This window comes from Mesoplodon mirus, assembly GCF_964341445.2.
Source record: "Mesoplodon mirus genome assembly, chromosome: 15".
NCBI classification, from domain to species: domain Eukaryota; kingdom Metazoa; phylum Chordata; class Mammalia; order Artiodactyla; family Ziphiidae; genus Mesoplodon; species Mesoplodon mirus.
The window spans coordinates 41,080,178-41,100,420 of NC_138991.1; the positions used below are offsets into that span (position 1 = coordinate 41,080,178).

General features: G+C 48.0%; 1 protein-coding gene across 1 annotated transcript in view; it reads right to left on the reverse strand.

The window, feature by feature from the left end:
• Nucleotides 1–6,433: 6,433 nt before the first annotated feature.
• CALN1 (calneuron 1) overlaps nt 6,434–20,243 on the reverse strand; it is a gene marked incomplete at both ends in the record, with an annotated part of 441,002 nt that continues 427,192 nt past the window's right edge. The window contains 2 exons of the mRNA XM_082645148.1: nt 6,434–6,561; nt 19,493–19,649. Coding sequence (XP_082501274.1) covers nt 6,434–6,561; nt 19,493–19,649 — 285 coding nt within the window. The remainder of the gene's footprint in view (nt 6,562–19,492; nt 19,650–20,243) is intronic.

The window sequence follows — 20,243 nt, forward strand, 5'->3', positions numbered from 1 at the left end:
GGATCCTGCAGCTGACCTCTCTCTGCCCTTTATCCCTCATGGTGGTTGCATCGCATCTAAAGCAGGTGCCTGTGCTCAGCATCACTCATCAGCCATCTAAGGACCACTGCAGGCGTCTGGTCTCCACAGACTCTTCATCAAATCCCTAACAATCCCCAGAGATTGTGACTGCCTTCTGCAGTGTTACGAATAATTACAAGCCACTCTCCTATATATGGGAACTGCTGTTCCATGGGTCAGAAAAAAAAAAAGAAAGAAATGATCAGAAGTTGTGCTGTTTATTCAGTAACTTCCAGTTAGGCTTTTTCAGATGGGGAAGCAGCATCTTCTCCTGGAATCTGGCTTTGTTTCATCCTACTCAGGCAGGAATTCTGATTCACGGGACCTGTGGTAAGGTGATCCCATGTCCTTCACTGTGACACTGGCTCAGGCAGGACACAAAGCCCATCTTGGATGCTCCCATGAATCAGCAAGTCCGTAGGGAGTAAATAAAACCTCTTGCCTACAAGACACACTCGACAGAAACCGATTTGCATCTTTCATCTATAGACAACGGACACCTAAAGAGATAGCTTATTACAACTGCCTCTTGGGATTTGTGTTTAAAAAAAAAGAAACTGCCAGTCCCTAATGCAATTCACAGGGGACATAGGGACCCTCTCGAAGTGTGGGCATTCACTTTGATTTGTTTCAGACAGAGTCACAAGAGGAGGGCTCTTTTGAGTCATCTGGTTGACCTTTCCCTTTGCTTTAGAGATGAGAAACCTGAGGCTGGGAAGGGGGGTCGCTCAGCATTATCTGGCTGGTGGGTGGCAAAAGCACCTGGGGTCCTGCCTCCTGTGCCCTTCCTGGCCGACAGTGTTGCTTACACGTCCAGGGCTAAGGTCTTCTCCCTTAGCCTCAGTTCAACCGGTCTGAGCCCAGACAGTGCACCCTGGGAAAGGCATTTTGGCCTTGGCAAATGTCAGCAGCCCCAAGGAAAGGCAAGCTACCAGCCACCTCCTGAAGTTCCCAGCACATGTCATTGGGGTCAGGCTGTTGGGCAGCAGCCCCATGGCACTCAAACCCCTGTATGCTCCCAGAGTAGACCAGACGTACAGGGAAAATGTTCAGAGATCAGCCTCAGCGGCCCTTTAAAAACTTTCTTTTTCACTCCCAGGTCCAGGGATGGAGCAACATCACACTTGAATTTTGCAGTCCCTGGAATATTCCTTCCTAATTAAAGACCCCGGGAAAATTCCAGCCTCTGCATCTGTTTCACTTGGACAATAAAGTCTAACAGTGTGAGAAGCACAGGTTTGAAAGCCAACCCATCAGGCTCAAGGAAAAGAGGTGGATGAGGGCTATGCCCAGCATGGTGGGCCCACTCAACGGATTAGCTACCCAAGGCGGAGGCAGGGGTCAGGATGCTTGGCAAGTCTTTCCCAGTTTCAGAGGACTGTCTATGGGGGACTGGCAGAACCTGATTCTTTGTGACTATATTTCAAGCCAACTGAATCAAATTAATTTTGCCTCCAAGACTTTTTGAGCATTGTTATCATGTCTCTTGAGATCTTATAAAGAGGGTCCCAAATCAGTATTCAATAGAAACGATGGCTGTTTCAATGACCATGGACTTGGCAAGGAGCGTAGGATACTAAGAGAAATGCTTGGCTGGTTTGAGTGCCTGACCTTTTCCTTCCAAACCAAGTGTCTATGACAAGGCCACATAATGGAGGACAGTCCCCTGAGTGACTTAGTCAAAGGAAGTAAGAAGTGAAGCTGAACGGTTCTGACATTTAAATTGTCATGGAGACAGAGTGCTTAAAGGCAGCCTGAACCTCCCTCCATTTTGCCATTGCTTTAAATAATTCAAATTGAAAACCCTAGCTGCGGAATAATGTTTCTTTTCTGTTTCTGATGGATTTTTTTTTTCCCCTTCTGGGGGGAGTTGAGGCGGTCTGGGACGACAGCTATGGCAACACCTTTAGGTTATGGAGGCTTAGCCCTGGGAGGATCACAGAAGAGGCCAATCAGAAATCTCTGATCTGAGGTCATTTCAGATAGATGTTCTCCAGGGAAGACGGCTCCGCAGTCCGCCTTGTGACACAACCAGTATATGCCAAAGTCTAGAAGCTTAAGTCTATCTGTATCGTCATGGCATTATAGAAAAGGGGGCCCCTCCTTTTTGCAGTGGGGTTCCAGACCTTTTGTATATCTTAGTGGAATAGAATGAATAACATGATCACTACGGGCTTTTGGAGAAATAGTGCAGTAAAATGACCCAATATGCTTTGAGACCTCCAGCTGGAAGGAGCAGAACTCGGCAGCTTCAGCAGGCATGGAGAGCAAGAGCACAGCAGAACGGGGCTTTACAGTGTGCGACCACACAAGGCCACGCCCGCCCAGCTGAGGAGCCTGGCGGTCACACCTTACTTTTCTGGTCCTGCCCTCATACGGTCCCAGGGAGGCTGCTAGCTATGGGTTAAGAGCAAAACTCTCTTTGATTTATGACCTGAGTCTGGACTGAACCTAGAGAAGGCATTTGGCATAAAAGATACATTTCTCTCCCAGGCGTCCGATATATTGTTTTGTGATTCTGTGGATGGGAGGCTGGGATGGGGGCATGATCATCAAAATGAGCTTGCCATCTTTCATTAGGTTCTTTCGGCTAACTGCAGAGAGGAGACCATTTGTCAGGTGAAAATTGAGACAGGAAGCAGGTATCAAGAAAGAAGACGCGTCGTGCACATCTTGCTCTCTGCAAATAAAACACCTAGAAATGCTGGAAACCACTGGCTTGCTGGAGACCACATGTAAACCTCAGTTCACTTTAGTTCACATTTCTGGCTTGTGGGAGAGCTTCTCAACAGGCAAACAGATGCTTTTAAAGACTGGGACTTAAAATATTTTTTGTCTTCCAGATGGCATTTCTGCCTTTTTGCCCAGATTAAGGGGTCTTTGCTCTGGGCTCTGGGAAGTGGGGAGGGTACCACCCGGCTCACAGGTAGCTCCTGTTCTCCTGAGCAAATGGAAGGACAGGTCCAAACAGAAGAGGCAAAGGCAGAGAAATGACCAGATCCTTTGAGGCTAATTTCTCCCACCAACGGGCTACAGATTCAGGGAGTCAGGCTGCAAGCAGGCAGAACCCAAGTGTTTGTTCTTTAAGGAAATGTTCCCTATTTTTGTGTGCCTTGGCAAACTCTGGGTGGAATGCAAGGGTTGCCATGGCAACATCCTTTTTTTTTTTTTTTAAACACAGATAGGTCATGTGGGACCCACGCACATTCTGGAAGCCACGGTTAATAGTTCCCCTGCTAGGTCTTGTTTGGGGGCTCTGGGAGTGATGAGAGACCGCTTCTTTGGGGGTCAAAGGGTCAGGGTCTGCACCCCTAATTCCCCAAGCAAAGTGCCTCCCTGATCGTCACTCATGTGGTCAGGGGTGGAGGCAAACTCGGTTTGCCAGTCTCTCAGCCACCCCATAATAGACTCTTAAGTCTATTTGCTGGGAGGACAGCATGAGCGTTGGGTTCCTCCTGCTCAGTTCCTGCAAAGGTCACTTCCAGCCAGGGCCACATGGCACACCGTGGACATGGGGGACCAGGACTTCTAGAGTCTTCATCCGTGAGCACAGTAACTCCCGTGGGGAAGGCACTGGCTGGCCTGGGGCCCTGGAGCAGCACTGGTGCGGACAGAGCTTGGGGGTGGGGGGTGGGAAGTCAGCGTTTTCAGCCCAACACCGTTGACAGACCGTCCAGGCCAAGCTGCCAAGCTACAGGATCTCAGTGCCCAGAGTGTCCGGGGTGCCGTTCGCTCGGGGACGTTCCCACACACTCAGCTCCTGGTGCCGTGTGTGAGGCTACCACGGCAGGAGGTTCACTTCTAGCCCATCAAAGAGAATTCTATGGCTTCTTTCTCACCCTCTCTCCCTAGCAACACCCACAAGGGATGCCTTCTCCTGGGTAGGATGGACTCGGTTCCACGGACTCACTGGGAGAGAGGAAAAGGGTCCTCTTTAGGGAGAGGATGCTGAGGACTTGGTGGGGAACAGGCTGCTGGTGTCTCTTCAGGTTGCCGTTTAATGCACACCCTTGCACAGCGGCTAATTTCTCTACCAATGAAGTCTAACCCTCACATCCTTCAAGGTCCCTGTTCCCCAGTAGGAGGCAGGAGAACTTGTAGCCTTTAAAGAAGTACTCATTTTTTTTTGCCCTGAAGTCCAGCATCGCCTGCAGCACTGCCCTCTCACAGGGCGGGTCCTTTAAGAATCATGCCTGGGGTCTCTAACCAATCTACTTGGGGTCTCTCACACCCCTCCCCAGGAGGACATGGCCAAGTCATTCACGGGGTCCCTCCTACCTAAAGAGAGAGAGCAAACTGCTTTGGGCAGAAACTAATGATAAACTTGTCCTGTGTATCCGTATTCTGCATTTGGACCCGTTCTTGTTCTGAAGCCTGGTCCTGAGGGACCGAGGTGAGTCAGGTGAGAGGGGAGAGAGGAGAGATAGACAGATGTGAAGTGTCTAGCGGGGCAGGGCAGGCTAGAGGGACAGGCAGGCCATTGCCTTACTTGGCCTGGATGTGTGGGACCCCAGGCATTTTCACAGAGGGACTTGTAACCCCCCAGGTTCCCGGGAGCTTACACCTGCTCCCTCCTCCATACTACAGCTCAAACCCTAGTTTTACTTGTGCTCATCATGGATATTTGCAGTGGGGAAGTTTCTAGAGTTGCTCCCAGGCTGTTGCCCAAAGTGCTTGCAGAGGTGATTTGGAAGAAGACCCCAAACTGAGACCTTGGATGCTCCAAGTCTGAGAAGATCAGAGGGAGAGAGCAGAGAGAGAGGGGAGGCTTGAGGAGGGATTCATAAACACACACCGCACCCCAAAACCACCCGGCTGCAGCAAGAGAGGAAAGATTCTGGCACCTCCATACTGAACGAAAAGGGAAAAGGGAGAGGGGAATAGCTTGTAGCTTTAAGATGCAATGGAAAGAAAGAAGAGTAAGACAAGTCCCATCACAGAAATAAAGACCTGAGCTTGGAAACGTACAGAGGGAAGAATTACAGCGAAAGGTTACTGGCTAATCAGACTACGCAAGCTTGAATGAATAGCGGCGGTGGATATGGCATCTAGGAAAAGTCAGGAAATCGCAAACTTGAAATGGGGTTGGCTTCAGTTCCCTTCCCCAACAGAAGTATTTTACCTGTCGAGTTGGCTAAGCTTATTAACATCTTTTTGTTTTCTTGTGAAAATGAGTCAGTTGCAGAATCTGACTGCCTGAAGATGTTACATAAGATACAGTGGTTTGATCTTTCCAGCTTTCCGTTTGGGATGGTGTTTCTCTTTCTATCTGGGAAGACAGACTAAGAAAGCAAATTGGAAGATGAGAGAAAGGTGAGATGCACAAGGACCTTAACTTACAGAGGTCTCCCAGCATGGAGATGTGTTTGGACTCTGTTACTCTGGACCACTGGGGCGTGGCTTGCAATACCTCCTCACCACCAGCCTATGTCCCTCCCCATCCCCAAACTACCCACCCCAAAGAGGCAGGGATGTGTGTCGGAGCACAAGCTTCTATCAGCAGTAAAGCAATTAGGGACGATGGATGTCACACATGAAGAAACCCAATATATACGTCTGTCTGTGTGTCTATATGATAGAGATGCCCACGGTTATGCTTCTTTTTTTTGTCTAAATGGCAGCACAGGCGGCAAAGCTGGGAGAAAGGCTCTCTGCAGATTCCAAAATGCTGGTGCGCGATGGGCTCTAGGAACAGAAAGCCAAGTGCCGACGGAACCCGAGAGCTCCCCAACTCTGCCAACAAGAGTCCTGTAGAAAAGGCAGTAGAACAGAAGCGAAGGGGGTGCAACTTGCAGACCGCTGGGCGCTGCACCCCATTCGATGGCTTTCCCCTCATGCCTTGCCGGGGGGCCTCCACTAGGTTGGGGAAGGAAGCCAGGGTAGGACGGGAAGCCCCCACTTCTGCAGCAACTCAGAAGTCAGCTTCTTGGCACTGAGGGTTGCCCTGGGGTGGGGGAGGGAGGGAGTCTCCAGTTGACCCCTGGGTTGAAAGAACAGGGCGCGGAGGTGATTGCGTGTTCTGTCTCTCTCTTGCTGCCTTACACCGCCAACCTGGATGGCCATGGGAATTCCGAGATGAAAATGAAGTTTCTCTTTAGAGTTCCTACAGGCGGTCGAAGCGATCATCCGGAACTCCTGGCTATTTATTGCATTAGGAAACAAGACCATTAAAGCATTGAAGACAGCCCTTTTGTGTACCTGCCAAGGGGATGAAGTGGGTTTGCAACAACACGGGTTGCACTGCAACCTTGGGTTCTTTGCTGGACTGTGCTGCGTCTGCACCGTCCGTATCTGCTTTTTTTTGTGGAGGAAGAGTCTGCCCGCGGGGCAAGCACATGCGCGTGAGCCAGGAACGCAGCTGCTGGGGAGGCCGCTACTCCATGCCACTCCGGAGGATCTGGTTGGCCGCGATCAGCATGACGCTTATGATGAAGGCCATGGCAAAGGCGCAGATGAGGCTCTTCCGGACGCAGGTCTGTCTGTTCTGCTTCTGGGAATGCACTGGAGTGGGGTGTAGGGCAGAGGGTCAGGAGGCAGGGAGGGAAGGCAGGGAGGGAAGAGAGAAATGACACAGTGAGACAGATTGCACTTCTTCCTCAACAAGCCCAGGGACCGGTCCACAGGAAGAAGACTGGTCACATCAAGTGAAGCATGTCTAGGTCAGCTCTCGGAAGAGACTGGGCATCCCTGCTCCTGGCAAAGGGTATGAAGTGGCCAGACTTCAAAAATCATGGCAGATGTGATGTTCAGAGTGAGATCTAGGCTTCCAGATGCAATAGCGCTACAGCGATTTCGGAGCGAGGAAATACATCACATTTTCAGCGTGAGTCTCACCAAAGGCATCATCCAGGCCTGGCCATGTCGTTTCTGCAGAAAGCCAGCCTCCCATGTTTGAGGCAGCTGTTACAGACAGAGCGAGGTTCGGATGCATCCCTACAGGACGGGCTGGAAGCAACTTACCTTTCCCAGGACTGTTCTTGGGTAGCTGCCAGTTGAAATGACTCTAAGGGACTTCTGGCATTATGGCAGATACGCACAGCAGTGGTTCGAGCGCGGGGTCCCTGGGTAAGCTACATCGCAGCACCAAGAACTTATTAAAAAGGCAGATTCTCAGGCCAGCCCCTGCTCCCCGCCGATCTGTTGAATGGGGGACTCTGGCCAGTGATCTCCCGAGTTTAACTAGGTGATCGTGGTGCCTGCTGAAATCTGGGTTGTGGAGACCACGTGAGCTGTGGATAGGACCCACGTGAAGCAAGGGGGTGCAGAATCCTCTCAGGCTTTTCTGAGGCAGGGTGTCCCTGCCCCCAGATCCTGAGGCCCCAAGGGTCTGACCTTGGGTCCTGGGGTGGCGCTGTCTTAATCCTTTTGTTGGGCCAGGTCTTGAGTCACCATTTTTATAAGGCCCACGAGAAACCATTAGTTGGTCTCGATCAGAAGGCGTTAACTAGTGGGTTAGGAATATGGGCCAGAAATAGGGAAATGGAAATAACAAGAAAGGAAAAGCTTTGATGAAAGAACAGACTCTCTCCTCCAGGCATTGCTTCCCATGCCAGAATTTCTTTTCCTTCTCTTTCCTCTTTTTGTCTACACCTCCTTCCCTGTCCGTCCTGGTCCCGCAGTAAGCTTTACACACAGTTTACCACTTAGCTTGTGGAAGAAATCCCTTCCTGGGAGGCTGGCGGGAGGTGACCTACACCAGGGCTACTCGCTGGACCAGCTGCCTCGGCACCATCTGGGAGTCTGATGTCAATGCGAATTCTCCCACCCCATCACAGAATGACTGAATCCAAATCTATGGGGGTGGAGGCCAAGAATGTGTATTTTTAATAAGCTCTGCAGGTGATTAGGGGATCTCTGGGCCCCAGCCCCAGGCTTTTTGGTTCAGTACATCTGGGTGGGGCCCAAGAATCTGATAGAGCTTGAGTTGCTGGGGGCAGGAGGGCTGTGTGCGTGTGTAGGTGTGTGTTAGGGACATCGGGGTGTGGGTACTGCAGAAACCCAAGACCAGGACTGAAGAACATTTTCAGATTACCTTCCATTTTGCAAAGGGGTCCTTCTGCTAGACATTCTACTGTACCTTTGCAAACAACCACCAGCTGAGGGAAAGTGGTTTTTCTTTAGGCCAAATTGAGTGAAAAAAGAAAGAAAAGAAGCGTAATTTCCCTTAAAATTACTCTCGGCTGGAAAGAAGACTGGCAAAAGAAAAAGGTCAAGGTAGGGTCCACATGCCTTTAAAAAAAACTAAAAAAAATGTTCAAGTTCACGTCCCTCTCCCCCTTGACACTGAGTGGCTCCTCTAATGCCCTAGAAATAGCAGGGAAGAAGCAGGAAGTGGGTGATGTTTCCAAAGGCAAAGGAGCTTCCCCTGAGACAAGGCTCAGTGGGGCCTCTACAAATTACATCCACCGGAAAGCTTCTCCAGCAAGCCACACTTCACAGATGCCCAATGCCCCCGGCACAGCTCCTGGCTCCCTCCCCAATACCTGTCGGTTATTTCTGCCTTAGTCTCTTAGGCCTTGTCTTGGTATCTTTAATCCTTCTGGGTCCACTGGGTGGACCCAGTTTTTGGCTCAGTTCTCTACTACTTGCTCATCCTGTCTGGGTCTTAGAATCTTATAAGTTCTTACCTGGAGGAAGAAAATCTCCTTGGTGCGGAGATGTGCCTGCCCCCAGAAGTGGGCAAATGTAAAAAGTTATATCAGCCCTCAGGAAGGAAAAGGGAGGTGGTGTTTGGGAAGGAAAGGACCCAAAGCAGAAAATAAGATGAGGATGTGGAAGCGCGTATCTAACACTTTCCGAGGACTAGCTAATTTATTCCGGGCAGCTCCTCAGTATAAAAATGCTTCTGAAGGCAGACATCTACCTTCCTATCTTGAGGGCTGGCGAAGGCTTAAGGAAAAGAAAAATTGTGTGATTGGGCTGAGGGAGAAATTTTTTGCTGAAGCCCTTCTTTGTGAAGGACACTCAGAAAACAAGGTTACAGGCAACAGGATTATCCCCCAGGAGAGTGGCTGCACCTTTGATCTAAAAATCCTTCAAAGCAGTAGGAGGGGAGAGATAAGGAAGGAGGAAAGGCCTGGGGACCTAATAGTTTGTACGTGAGGTCATGCCAGTCTGGATCCAGACATGAGTACTGTAAGCAGAGTGAAGCTTCCAGCTCTCTCCTGGGTAGTTCTGAAACCCACCATCATTGGAGATTGGAGTCTTTAATTCAGATTCTGTGCAAGGATGAGAATTCTTTTTTATTTTTTTAACTAATTAATTAATTTATTTATGTTTGGCTGCGTTGGGTCTTCATTTCTGCACACAGGCTTTCTTTAGTTGCGATGAGCGGGGGGCTACTCTTCATTGTGGTGTGTGGGCTTCTCATTGAGGTGGCTTCTCTTGTTGCAGAGCACGGGCTCTAGGCACGTGGGCTCAGTAGTTGTGGCGCACGGGCTTAGATGCTCCACGGCATGTGGGATCTTCCTGGACCAGGGCTTGAACCTGTGTCCCCTGCATTGGCTGGCGGATTCTTAACCACTATGCCACCAAGGAAGTCCAGGATGAGAATTCTTTCACATCCAGTTCTGATGTAAGTTGTGTGGCAGAGTGAAGAAGCCAGACACCAATCTGAATCACAATCATCTTATCCCACATTGTAGCTGTGTGAGCTTGGGCAAGCCAAGCTCCCTGGGCCTCAATTTCCCCATCTATAAAATGTGGGTAAATAAGACCTACTTTGTGGTGAGGATTATGAACATAGGAAGGTACTTGAATGTTGTCTGTGCCCCGTGAATGCTAATTCCTATGTGGAAACCTTGAAAAAATTCCCCTTTACTTACTGAGCACCCACCTCAGTGGGCAAGGTACACATATGTGCTTTATAGACGTCCTTGCAGAATTAATAGCGATAGTCCTTTGTGAATTGGGTGTGTGACCCTCATTTGGTAGGTGAGGGCTCTGAAGCTCCGAGAAGTAGAGTCCAAGGTCCTTTGGCAAATGGTGAAGGTGGGATTTGAACCCCTGTCTGAGTCTAATATCCAGGTTCAAAAGTTCTACACAAACTCTCTCCTGATCTTTTGTTTAGCAATAGAAAGTACAGCCAGAGGAAGATCCAAAAGAAATTGTACTTCAAACACTTGGTGTGGTCGACAGTATAACCCAGCACTAATTAATGTGTTTGTTGATAATAATTTAATGCCTGTCTTTGGCTATCATATATTTGCATTGCACTATATTTTTGTGTATTTATTCATTCTCAGTGTCTACACTTGGTTTCCCCAACAAGATGACAGGTCAGCCCAGGATGAACTGTGAGTTGGAGATATGGCTTCTTCTCTTCACTGCCACTTAGGAAGAGCCCTGGGCAAGAGGCTGAATTTCTCTGAGCCTCAGTTTCTCTCTCTGTAAAAGGAGCTAATGATAATTGTTCTGTTAATTTCAAAAATTATTTCAGAGCTTAACGGGCTCATAAAAAATCAAAAACTATTGTGCAACTGTGACTTGCTAGAGAAATGCAAGGGATCCTTCCTGTATCCCCTGAGGGCTGGAGAAAAGATCTGCTGGGTTTTCTCCTGTTTCCTGCAGCCTCTAGCCCCAGGCTGAGACTACAGCAGATGCTCCCAAAACTTTGCTTTGGTCCCTTCCCTCAATTATTCATCCTGAACTGCAGCCAGACTCGCCTTCCTGGAGTAGTGCTTGGTATGCGTCATCACGCCCTGCAATCTCCCTGAAGGCCCCCCCTTGCTGGGGGAAGCAGTTCTATCCAGCTCCTAAGCTCAGCAGGTAGGCAGGACCACAGATCACCTCCTATCCCCTTTGCCCCTCTGTCCCTAGACCACCCGTCCTCCCCTCCCCCAGCAACCTTTGTCTCAGCCAGGCAGCTCTGCTCTCTACCTAAGACTCTGCTGCACGGTTCATACCTTTCCCTCTGTTAAGGGTGTCCACTTACCTTCCCTCTCATTTCTTCCAGGCCTAACCTAAACTTGACTTTCCTATGAGGCTTCTCCTGAACATCTATCGTGCTCTCAAAGCGCCTGATATTTTAATTAAAAAAAAATCTAGCTCTTAATATTTATTTACTTTCAATTGAGAAAGAATCCACATACCATAAAATTCACCTTTTTAGGGTGTACAATTCAGTGGTATTCAGTACATTCCCAAGGGTTGTGAAACCATCACCACCACCTAATTCTAGAAAGTTCTCATCACCCTAAAAAGAAACCCCATACACATTAGAAGTCAATCCTCATCCCCCTCTCTCCCCAGCCCCTGGTAATCATTAATCTACTTTCTGTCTCTATGGATTTGCCTATTCTGGGCATTTCATATACATGGCATCATACACTATGTGACCTTTTGTGTCTGGCTTCTTTCACTTAACATAATCTTTCCCAGGTTCATCCATGCTGTAGCATGTGTGGGCACTTCATTCCTTTTTGTGGCTGAATAATATTCCATTGAATGGATGTACCACCTTCTGTTTATCCATTCACCAACTGATGGACATTTGGGTTGTTTCTACTTTTTTGGCTATTATAAATAATGCTGCTATGAACGTTCATGTACAAGTGTTTGTGTGGACATGTTTTCAGTTCCCTTGGGTACAAATCTAGGAGCCACATTGCTGGGTCATATGGTAACTCTATGTTTAACTTGTCAAGGAACCTATTCCTTTTTGGATCTTATTGAACACTGAAAATGGCAAGAATACATCATGCTATTGGTGATCTTTTCTATGTCTTTATTCCCAGTAGATGTTGATATCTTTCTACATAGTACTTGTCACAGTAGGAGTCCAGAAAGTACATGAGGATGAAATGTGAGTTAGGGGAGGCTGACACAGGAGGATACAGAAGTGAGGTTTCCTGTTTTCTTAAAAGCTCATTAGCGAGTCCGTGCACCAGCAGACTCCTGGCTGCTGTGACAGGACCTGGGTTTGTAAGCTCTAGTGACAGCCTGCTCCTTCCCCTTCTTATTTTGACAGAGATTCACATGGCTCTGCTCGGCAAATGCCAGGCAGTGGCTCTCGAATTTTTTCCCGGAGACAGGAGTCTACACGGATTTTGCCATTGACCAGCTGGGTGAGCCTATGTAGAATGGGTTCATAATCCTTCTGGCTTCAATCTTCAGGGGCACTGGCTCCCAAATAAGGCAAATCAGAATCATAACAATTCTGACTAATTGCCCTAACACAGATGTACGTAAGTGATGTTCCTGGCAGGGAGTTTGGGGCTCAGGAAATGGTAAAACAATATAAAACCCAGCTCAGGTGATTCTAACAATTAGCCAGATCTACTAGGTCTGGGAGCTAGAGTTCTGTGATCCTTCCCGGTCTGACACTTTATGATTATATGAAATTGGATAGTTCCATCACCTAAGGTGGAGTTAATTAAGAGTTTGTGAAAGAGATTTTTCATCAGTGATAACAGAGCGTCCAGGCACCCACGTAAGACCTGAAGTTAGAAGTGGAGGATGTGGTCTCTAAGGGAACAGGTGATGCTTTTGTAGGAGGAAGACAGGCCACCTGTACTTGTGTGGGTATGAGCTGGCCCTTCGTCACCACAAAATCATCTTGGGTTTCCGGATGTCAGACAGCTGTGTCTGGCTTTGAGGGTCCTGCAAGGCTCCCTGGCATGGTGTGGCCAGGTGTTATTTTGGTCTTTCCAGCCATCCTTCCCCTTCGTGTAACAAAATTCATCTTTTGGTTTGGGGATCTGTGCCTCTCCACCTGGTGGAACTCTCAATCCAGGGCCTCACCTTTCCCCTTGTAACAAACCACATTGGCCAGTAGAGTACCCTAAGCTCTTGGCTTGTCCAGAGGTAGGCACACCGGCCAAGCACATTTGGAGCCCCTTCTTGGAATGGAGCTGAATCTCGAGAGAGAGAATCCTGTTGACCTTGGGGAGAGAGGGCCTGCCCAAGAATGATGCCAACAGAGAGGAAAGGACGGAGAGAATGAGAGCAAGGCGGGGCAGGGAGAGAATGTTGCTTGAGCTCTTTGGGTTCAAGTCAACCAAAGCTCATCCCTTTGGCTTCCCCTATTATTTGAGCCAGTGCTTTTTAGTTTAATGGGGTGTGGATTGAGTTTCTCTTACTTGAAGCCAAAAGAGTCTTGACCAATACTCTTGGGAACTCCAACGTTGGCAAGGACTTAACTTTAGGGATGAAATGTGTCAAGAGGATGGTTCAAGCCCTGTAAATTTGGCCCCTGCACCATCTTTCAAAGATGTGGTGTTCCAGCAGTACATACTCTGCAATGTCTCCAGGTAAAAAGTAACAATAAGAAGAGAACTGGGACCAGGGACCAGCTAGTTTTGTTTTTTTGTTTGTTATGATTGCTTACTAATGTGTTAAGCATTGTACTAAATCTTCTCACGTGTTATCCCATTTAATCCTCATAACAACCATATGAGGTAGGTCATGATAAGATTCCCATTTCACAGATGAAAAAATCTTAGGCTCTTAATATTCATTTAAGTGCCTTACTCAAGTGACCTATAGGTGGTGAGGCAGGATTTTAAGCCAGCCCTGTCCAGAGTGCAGAGCTGGAGTTCTTAGCTATCATGTCTATAGCTCTCCAGGTCTCTATCTTATATTTCAGAATTTCTTCACTCCTCACTCATGGCTCCAGAAAACTTTCCTACAGGTTTGCTTTGATAGGTCCCCAACTAGAAGAAGAAAAATCCTTTTTTGTCCGAAGCCCCAACTTTCTTTCAAACTGTCTCCTGTCTCACCACCTGCCATGGACTTCACCTAGGCCTTAACCTCCTACATCTGCCCCAGGAGAACAGGTTTTATTTCAGGAAAGTCACGGCATCAGGTGAGCTGGGAGCAGATGGTGTGGATGACACATCATGCCCTTTTCAGTTGAATGGGCATGAAATGCCCAAGGTGTACGGCCAGGTGGTGAGCCAGGTCTCCCAATCCAGGTGTGCATTTGACATTCCGACAGAAACACTGCAACTTCAGCAGGGATGGCTTGAGTTGGAGCTCTGGGACATGGCTACAAAATTCTTTCTCATCTTCCAAGGAGCCCAGAAATGTTTGAATCTAGATACGACCACTGTTGTCCAATCTTTGCATCATCAGACAAATGAAAAAAATAAGGCTCAGAGAGTTTTAAAATAAGTTCCCATGGTCACACAGCTAGTCTACACAGGGCAGGGAACAGAACCCACATGACTGCACAGGGATGCTTTGGGGGCTACCTGGCCTGGGTCACCCCTCTGACATTTGTTTCTCTTGTCCATCATACTGAATGGTACAGAGTAGCTATGCTGTGTCTTTCACAGAAACTATTTATTCCCCGGTTGATGATTTTTGCTTGATTTCCCTCTCCCGTGCATGTTGTCAGAATGCCTACAAAACCCTGACAGCTGGTATTCCATTTAGGGACAAGACTTGGGGGACGCATCTTGAAAGGGCTCACACACAGATCTTGCCGCATGTCTACTTGACTTCCAAATATAATGTGATTTCACTGGCGACGAAATGGAAAAGGAGTGAGGATGATGAAGAGTCATTCTGTAAAGAGTCTTTGAAACGCCTAAGCTCGGGGAAATGACCCAGGGCCACTAAAGGGGAGCCAGGGCGGGGTTTGGTCAGGTGGACCTAGATTTGAAGCCTTACTCGCAGTTTGACTTTGGACAAATGACTCCATCTTGCTGAGCCTCAGTTTCCTCATCTGTCCCATAGGAACCACAGAACTGATCCCTCAGGCCGTGCCGACAGGTCGGTCTAACGTGTTAACAAATGACCAGCACTTGGCAAGCGTGCCAGACAGCTTTCCCTCATCCCTTTCCTCCTGGACTTAGTATATAACATAATTTATCATAAGAACACTTAATAAGGATCTGGTGACAGGCAAATAGATGATTCAATCCCAAGACCACTAAATTTCATAGATGTCAGTGACTGGAACCAAATAATAAAATGTGAAATTCGTCTCTCAGTGTCACTGAGCTTATGTTCTCCAAAATCAAAACAGCTGGTGAGTACAAGTGGTCCAACCGAAGCAAACCAGCTTAAACCTCTCTTATTTAGCATGGATGGTGATTGGGCATTGTGGGTAGTCACGTAATCTTGTATCTGACCCATTTGATAAGACATTAGTACATCAGGCATAATCTATCTTAGTAAAGGACTTAAAAAAATGTCTGAGGGATTGGAAGGGTCTGGAAGTCCAACTTTTAGTGAAATATTCTCATTGGATTGGGGACACATAGGCTGCCCACCAGTGGGTAATACCAGAGAGCCCCTGAATTGAGTGGGGTTAAGTGACCTCTTGACCAAAGCACCCAGCACATGGGTGACACCTGGTCAAGTGTCTGACTCAAGTTGATGATTTTCCACTTGGAAACCAGGTGTGAATGAAGGAAAAGTCCACTTCAGAATCCTTGCATTAGATTTTTCTAGAGTCTAGTCTCTTCTCTGCCTTCCCAGGGGCTTCTGTAGGTGACTTCTTTTGGTGCTCTAGGAAAGTGGGTTCTATCCATGGTGTGACACCCCAATTCAGGACTTCCTGAAGAAGTCAGGAAAACTTTCCTTACATGTAACTTGGAATTTCATCCTGTTTCATCTTGTCCTTTCCTTGGGAGAAGATGGAAAATGTAATGCTTACCTATGATCACGGAGCCCTACGTACCATAAAGGTTAGGCAGATCAGACTGTGTGAGAGGCTCTGTGTATGTGTGTGTGTTGTCTGTATTGACCTAAAAATCCAATAAATAAAACAAAATCAAGGCAAAATGAAAACTAAAAAGAGGACAAAAAACCCCTCAAACCTCTCCCATCAGGGGTACCACACCCTTTGGACCCCTGGCCTATTTCTCCGTTCTTTATTCTTCCATTCATGTGGAAGGAATAATCAATACTTCCTGACTTAACGGACAGAATCCCAACACCTTTGTGAAAGTATCAGACCCAAGATTTATAAAAGTGAAAAATATACTCATTGACATAAAATGATGCTGATGGCCTTTGGAAGCCCTCCTGTTAATTTCTAACGGACACACACTGCAGCATTTTCAAACCTTTGCCTCACTCCAGAAGCTCCAGCTTTGCTGAACTCAAAGACATCTGACGTGGGCTTCTTCAAATTCTGACTCTGCTACAAAATGCCTGTTTCACTATCTCCTCCTTCTTTGCTCAGAAACCGATGTGCCCTTTCACTTTTTTAAGGCAAAGACTTCTTTGCCTTAAAAATCTTTAGGTGTAATAGGTCCTTACACCTTGATTCCTTCCTCTGACACCAAATAGAGCAGAATTTCCAAGCGCCATGGATCACCCAGCTTTATAGGCGACCTAATCAGCATGGGAACATATTTGCTGCAGCAAAGCTCTCAGAAGAGCAGGAGAGAGCTTCCTGAGTGGGGAGCAGAAAGAGTGGAGGTGGCCTGATGGGGGCTCTGGGGCCTGGGGGAAATGTCCCAGCTCCCGTCCCCGCATCGGTCATTTGGGGTTGCAGAGAAGGTAAAATTTGGAGAGATAAGAGTTCCATTGCTGGGACTTCCTGGGTGGTCCAATGGTGAAGACTCTGCACTTCCACTGCGGGGGTGGGGGGTTTGATCCCTGGTCGGAGAACTAAGGTCCCGCATGCCTCGTGGTGCGTAGCCAAAAAAAAGAAAAAAAAGTTCCATCATTGAAAGAAAGAAAGGCAATCACCTTGTCCCTACAGAGTTAGATGCTGAATTTACCAAGATGTGGGGTGGTGCCAGCTGACAGGTGGGAGGGGGATTCTGAAATGTCAGCAAGACCTTGGCTGAAGTGGCTGGACAGGCGAGGGGGCAGCCTGGGTCAAGGGCGAGAGCAGACAGGAAGGAGTTGATCACTGGGGCGATGGGGCAGCCAAACAGCTGGAGGCCGAGAAGATTTAGGAAGCACAAGCCATGCACCTACGCCATCAGACTTCGGTAGATGCAGGGAGAGGCTCAAACTGCCAGCAGGTCCCTGGACCTAGAGTCTTGAGGCAGGGGGGGAAAGATGGAAGGGAGAAGGCCAAGGTCACCACAAGGTCTCAAATGGACTCTCTCAGTCCTAGGGCACCAGGGTGAATTCTGTGTCTGTGTGTCCATCTCTTCCCAGACTCCTTTGCCCTGAGTAAAATCAAGGAGCCCCTTTCCTGAATCTGGAGAGAGCTGTGAGCATTAAAATACATGCACTGGTGACTTTGGTCATATCCGAGATGGGAAAAATCTTACACCTAAATGCAAACACAATGACGTTGTGTTTGGGGCCAAAAAGAGCTGACGTATTTTAAAAACCCTCTCTGACATGAAAATATGTAAAAGGGATTATGTAATCAAGCTCACGAGGTCATTCAAGAAATCAAGGTGTGAATTACAGATAATATTCCTTTTATTAAATAAGATCATGAATTTTAAAGCACAGCGCCTGGCCCTTATCAATCACCCCCAAACGGTAAGTGTTGCTAATGCTATATGTACTAATCATTAAAGCAGACCCAGGAAGACTTCTATTTGGAAACCCCTAAGTCAGCTATTTATTTTATTAATAGATGAGCTTTTGAGTAATAAAAAGACAGTGCTTAGAGTTCAGACTGTTTCCCAGGGCAGTCTGACCTTTCTGAAAGTACTAAGACTTGTGACATTTCTCTGAATAAAGTATCAATCCATGAACATAGGTTCTTGTGGAAAATGCAGTGCTCAGAAATACTCTTCCTACTCATTTCAAGAGTGTGTCTGACGGCAGGGTGACTAGAGCCCCCAAATACTTCTACTGTTTGAGCACTGAGTCTGTCAGCTAAAATAAAGATGGAACGGAGAAGCCAGTTGCCCAAATTTTAATCCAATCCCTGCCCTCTTCACCTGTCTTCGTCCTCCCAATTCCCCTGCCTGCCCGGCTGCAGATGGAATTGGCTATGACCTTCTCGCCCTTGTGTGGTCCGTGTGGCTCCAACTCCAAACGCAGACATTGATGCTATGGTCCAAGTCCCAAGCAGGGCAGCCAAGGCACCTTCTGGACCACAGCTGGGTTTTGTTTGCTGTACACAGCACTTTTGAAAATTTTCACTGTGAACACCTTTACAAGGAGGCATTGCTGTCAAGTTTACCCCAGTCCCACCATTCCTTATTTCCCTGACTTGAGTTAATTTTGTCACCTCGGGGTATAAGCCACCTCCCGTTTCCTGTAGCAGTTCAGCCCTCACAGGGCCCACGGGCGCCCAGGTCTGGATGTACCACTGTGTCCACCTAGACAAGCTCAGCCCCATGGTGTCTGCCTGTTGTGGGCCTCGGCTGGTTCTAACACAGCAGCTCCAAAACCAAAGAACCAAATTCCATTCTGGTGTCTATGTGACAGCTTACCATCTGTACACATTGGCTTGTTGTAATGTTCAGAAAAAAAGAACCGAAAAAAATAGTAGACCTTTTAAAAAAGTCTCAACCTTAAATAAGTTAAAAATTGCCCGTAGCCTGCTATGCTGTTTTAAGGTAATTAACAAAAAACTTCTGTACATCAGAGCTGTTAAAGCAGCTCTGATTTTCAAAGTTGGAAAGAGGGATTCAATGATTTAACTTCCCTGGAACTCTCTACTGATTAAGGAATAAGGTAGCCTTTTTATTTTTATTTTTTTAGCTTTCCTTCGTGAGTCCAAGAAAAATGACCTCTCACGGGTCTCTTTTTTGGCCCCAGGAGAACCTTATTTTCTTGGTGAAGTTCATGAGAGTTTTTTCATGAGCAGGGCTTTTGTTGGCCAGTGTATTCAGAGAGCACAGAATAGAGGTAATTCATTCATTCCTAAGGATCCTGTGAGAAGTAGGTGTAATTATCCTGATGTTTATAGGTGAGGAAACTCATTCAGAGAAGATACACCCCTTGCCCAAGGTCACACAATTAGCCACTGGACTTGACCCAGGTTTGCAGACAGCTCAAACAGGCTCCTTACATCATCCCACGCAGCCCCCACTAAATAAAGGCCAACACCACAAAGCCACTCATCAAGTCACAGACCTCAGGGTCACTGGAGGAAGGAAGGGTCAATACAGGTCTTGCAAAAAGGCAGAGTTGGGGGAAAAAAATAGAAAAAAAAAAGAAACCTGGGCTTCCCTGGTGGCGCAGTGGTTGAGAGTCCGCCTGCCGATGCAGGGAACACGGGTTCGTGCCCCGGTCCGGGAAGATCCCACATGCCGCGGAGTGGCTGGGCCCGTGAGCCATGGCCGCTGAGCCTGCGCGTCCGGAGCCTGTGCTCCGCAACGGGAGAGGCCACAACAGTGAGAGGCCCGCGTACCGCAAAAAAAAAAAAAAAAAAAAAAAAAAAAGAAACCTACTACTTCTTGGCAAAAATGATCTTTTAACCTCGGCCCTGGATTTGTGGCTTCCGTCCAAGGCCACTTCGGCCCAAGAGACTGTAAACACATTTTTCATACAGAGGATGTGGAAGGGCTGGCCTATCCCAGACGGGGCAGAGAGCAGAAGCAGAGGTACCTACCGCCCTCAAACTCTGTCTGGCAGTTCCCCGAGGTCTCATTCAGGCTCTCTTCCTCGTTGATGATGATGTTCTCAATGTCCTTCATCGTTAAGTGGTCCCGGAAGGCGTGATAGAGGATGTGCTTCAGCTCTTCCAGAGTTATCCTCTGCATGTCGAACTGTGGAGATAAAGAGGAGTGAGAGGGGGACTTCCCTGGTGGCGCAGTGGTTAAGAATCCGCCTGCCAATGCGGGGGACACGGGTTTGAGCCCTGGTCTGGGAAGATCCCACATGCCGTGGAGCAACTAAGCCCGTGAGCCCCCCAACTACTGAGCCTGTGCTCTAGAGCCCACGACCCACAACTACTGAGCCTGCGTGCCACAACTACTGAAGCCCACACGCCTAGAGCCCGTGCTCCGCAACGAGAAGCCACCGCAATGAGAAGCCCGTGCACTGCAACGAAGAGTAGACCCCACTCGCTGCAACTAGAGAAAAGCCAGCGCGCAGCAACGAAGACCCAACGCAGCCAAAAATCAATCAATCAATCAATTTACAAAAAAAAGAGAGGAGTGAGAGGGTCTGGGGCACTTGTGGGTGAGAACTCGGCTTGGGGCATGACTAGCAAGCCCTAAGCCTTCCTACAGAGATTTGTCCCAGCTTTTCAAGACATCAGATGAGCAGTTTTCTGCCACGCTCAGCTCCAAGCACATTTGTGAACTTGCAGGAACTTCTTGGGAATTCAAGGAATGAGATTACCCCCCCAGGAGAGAATC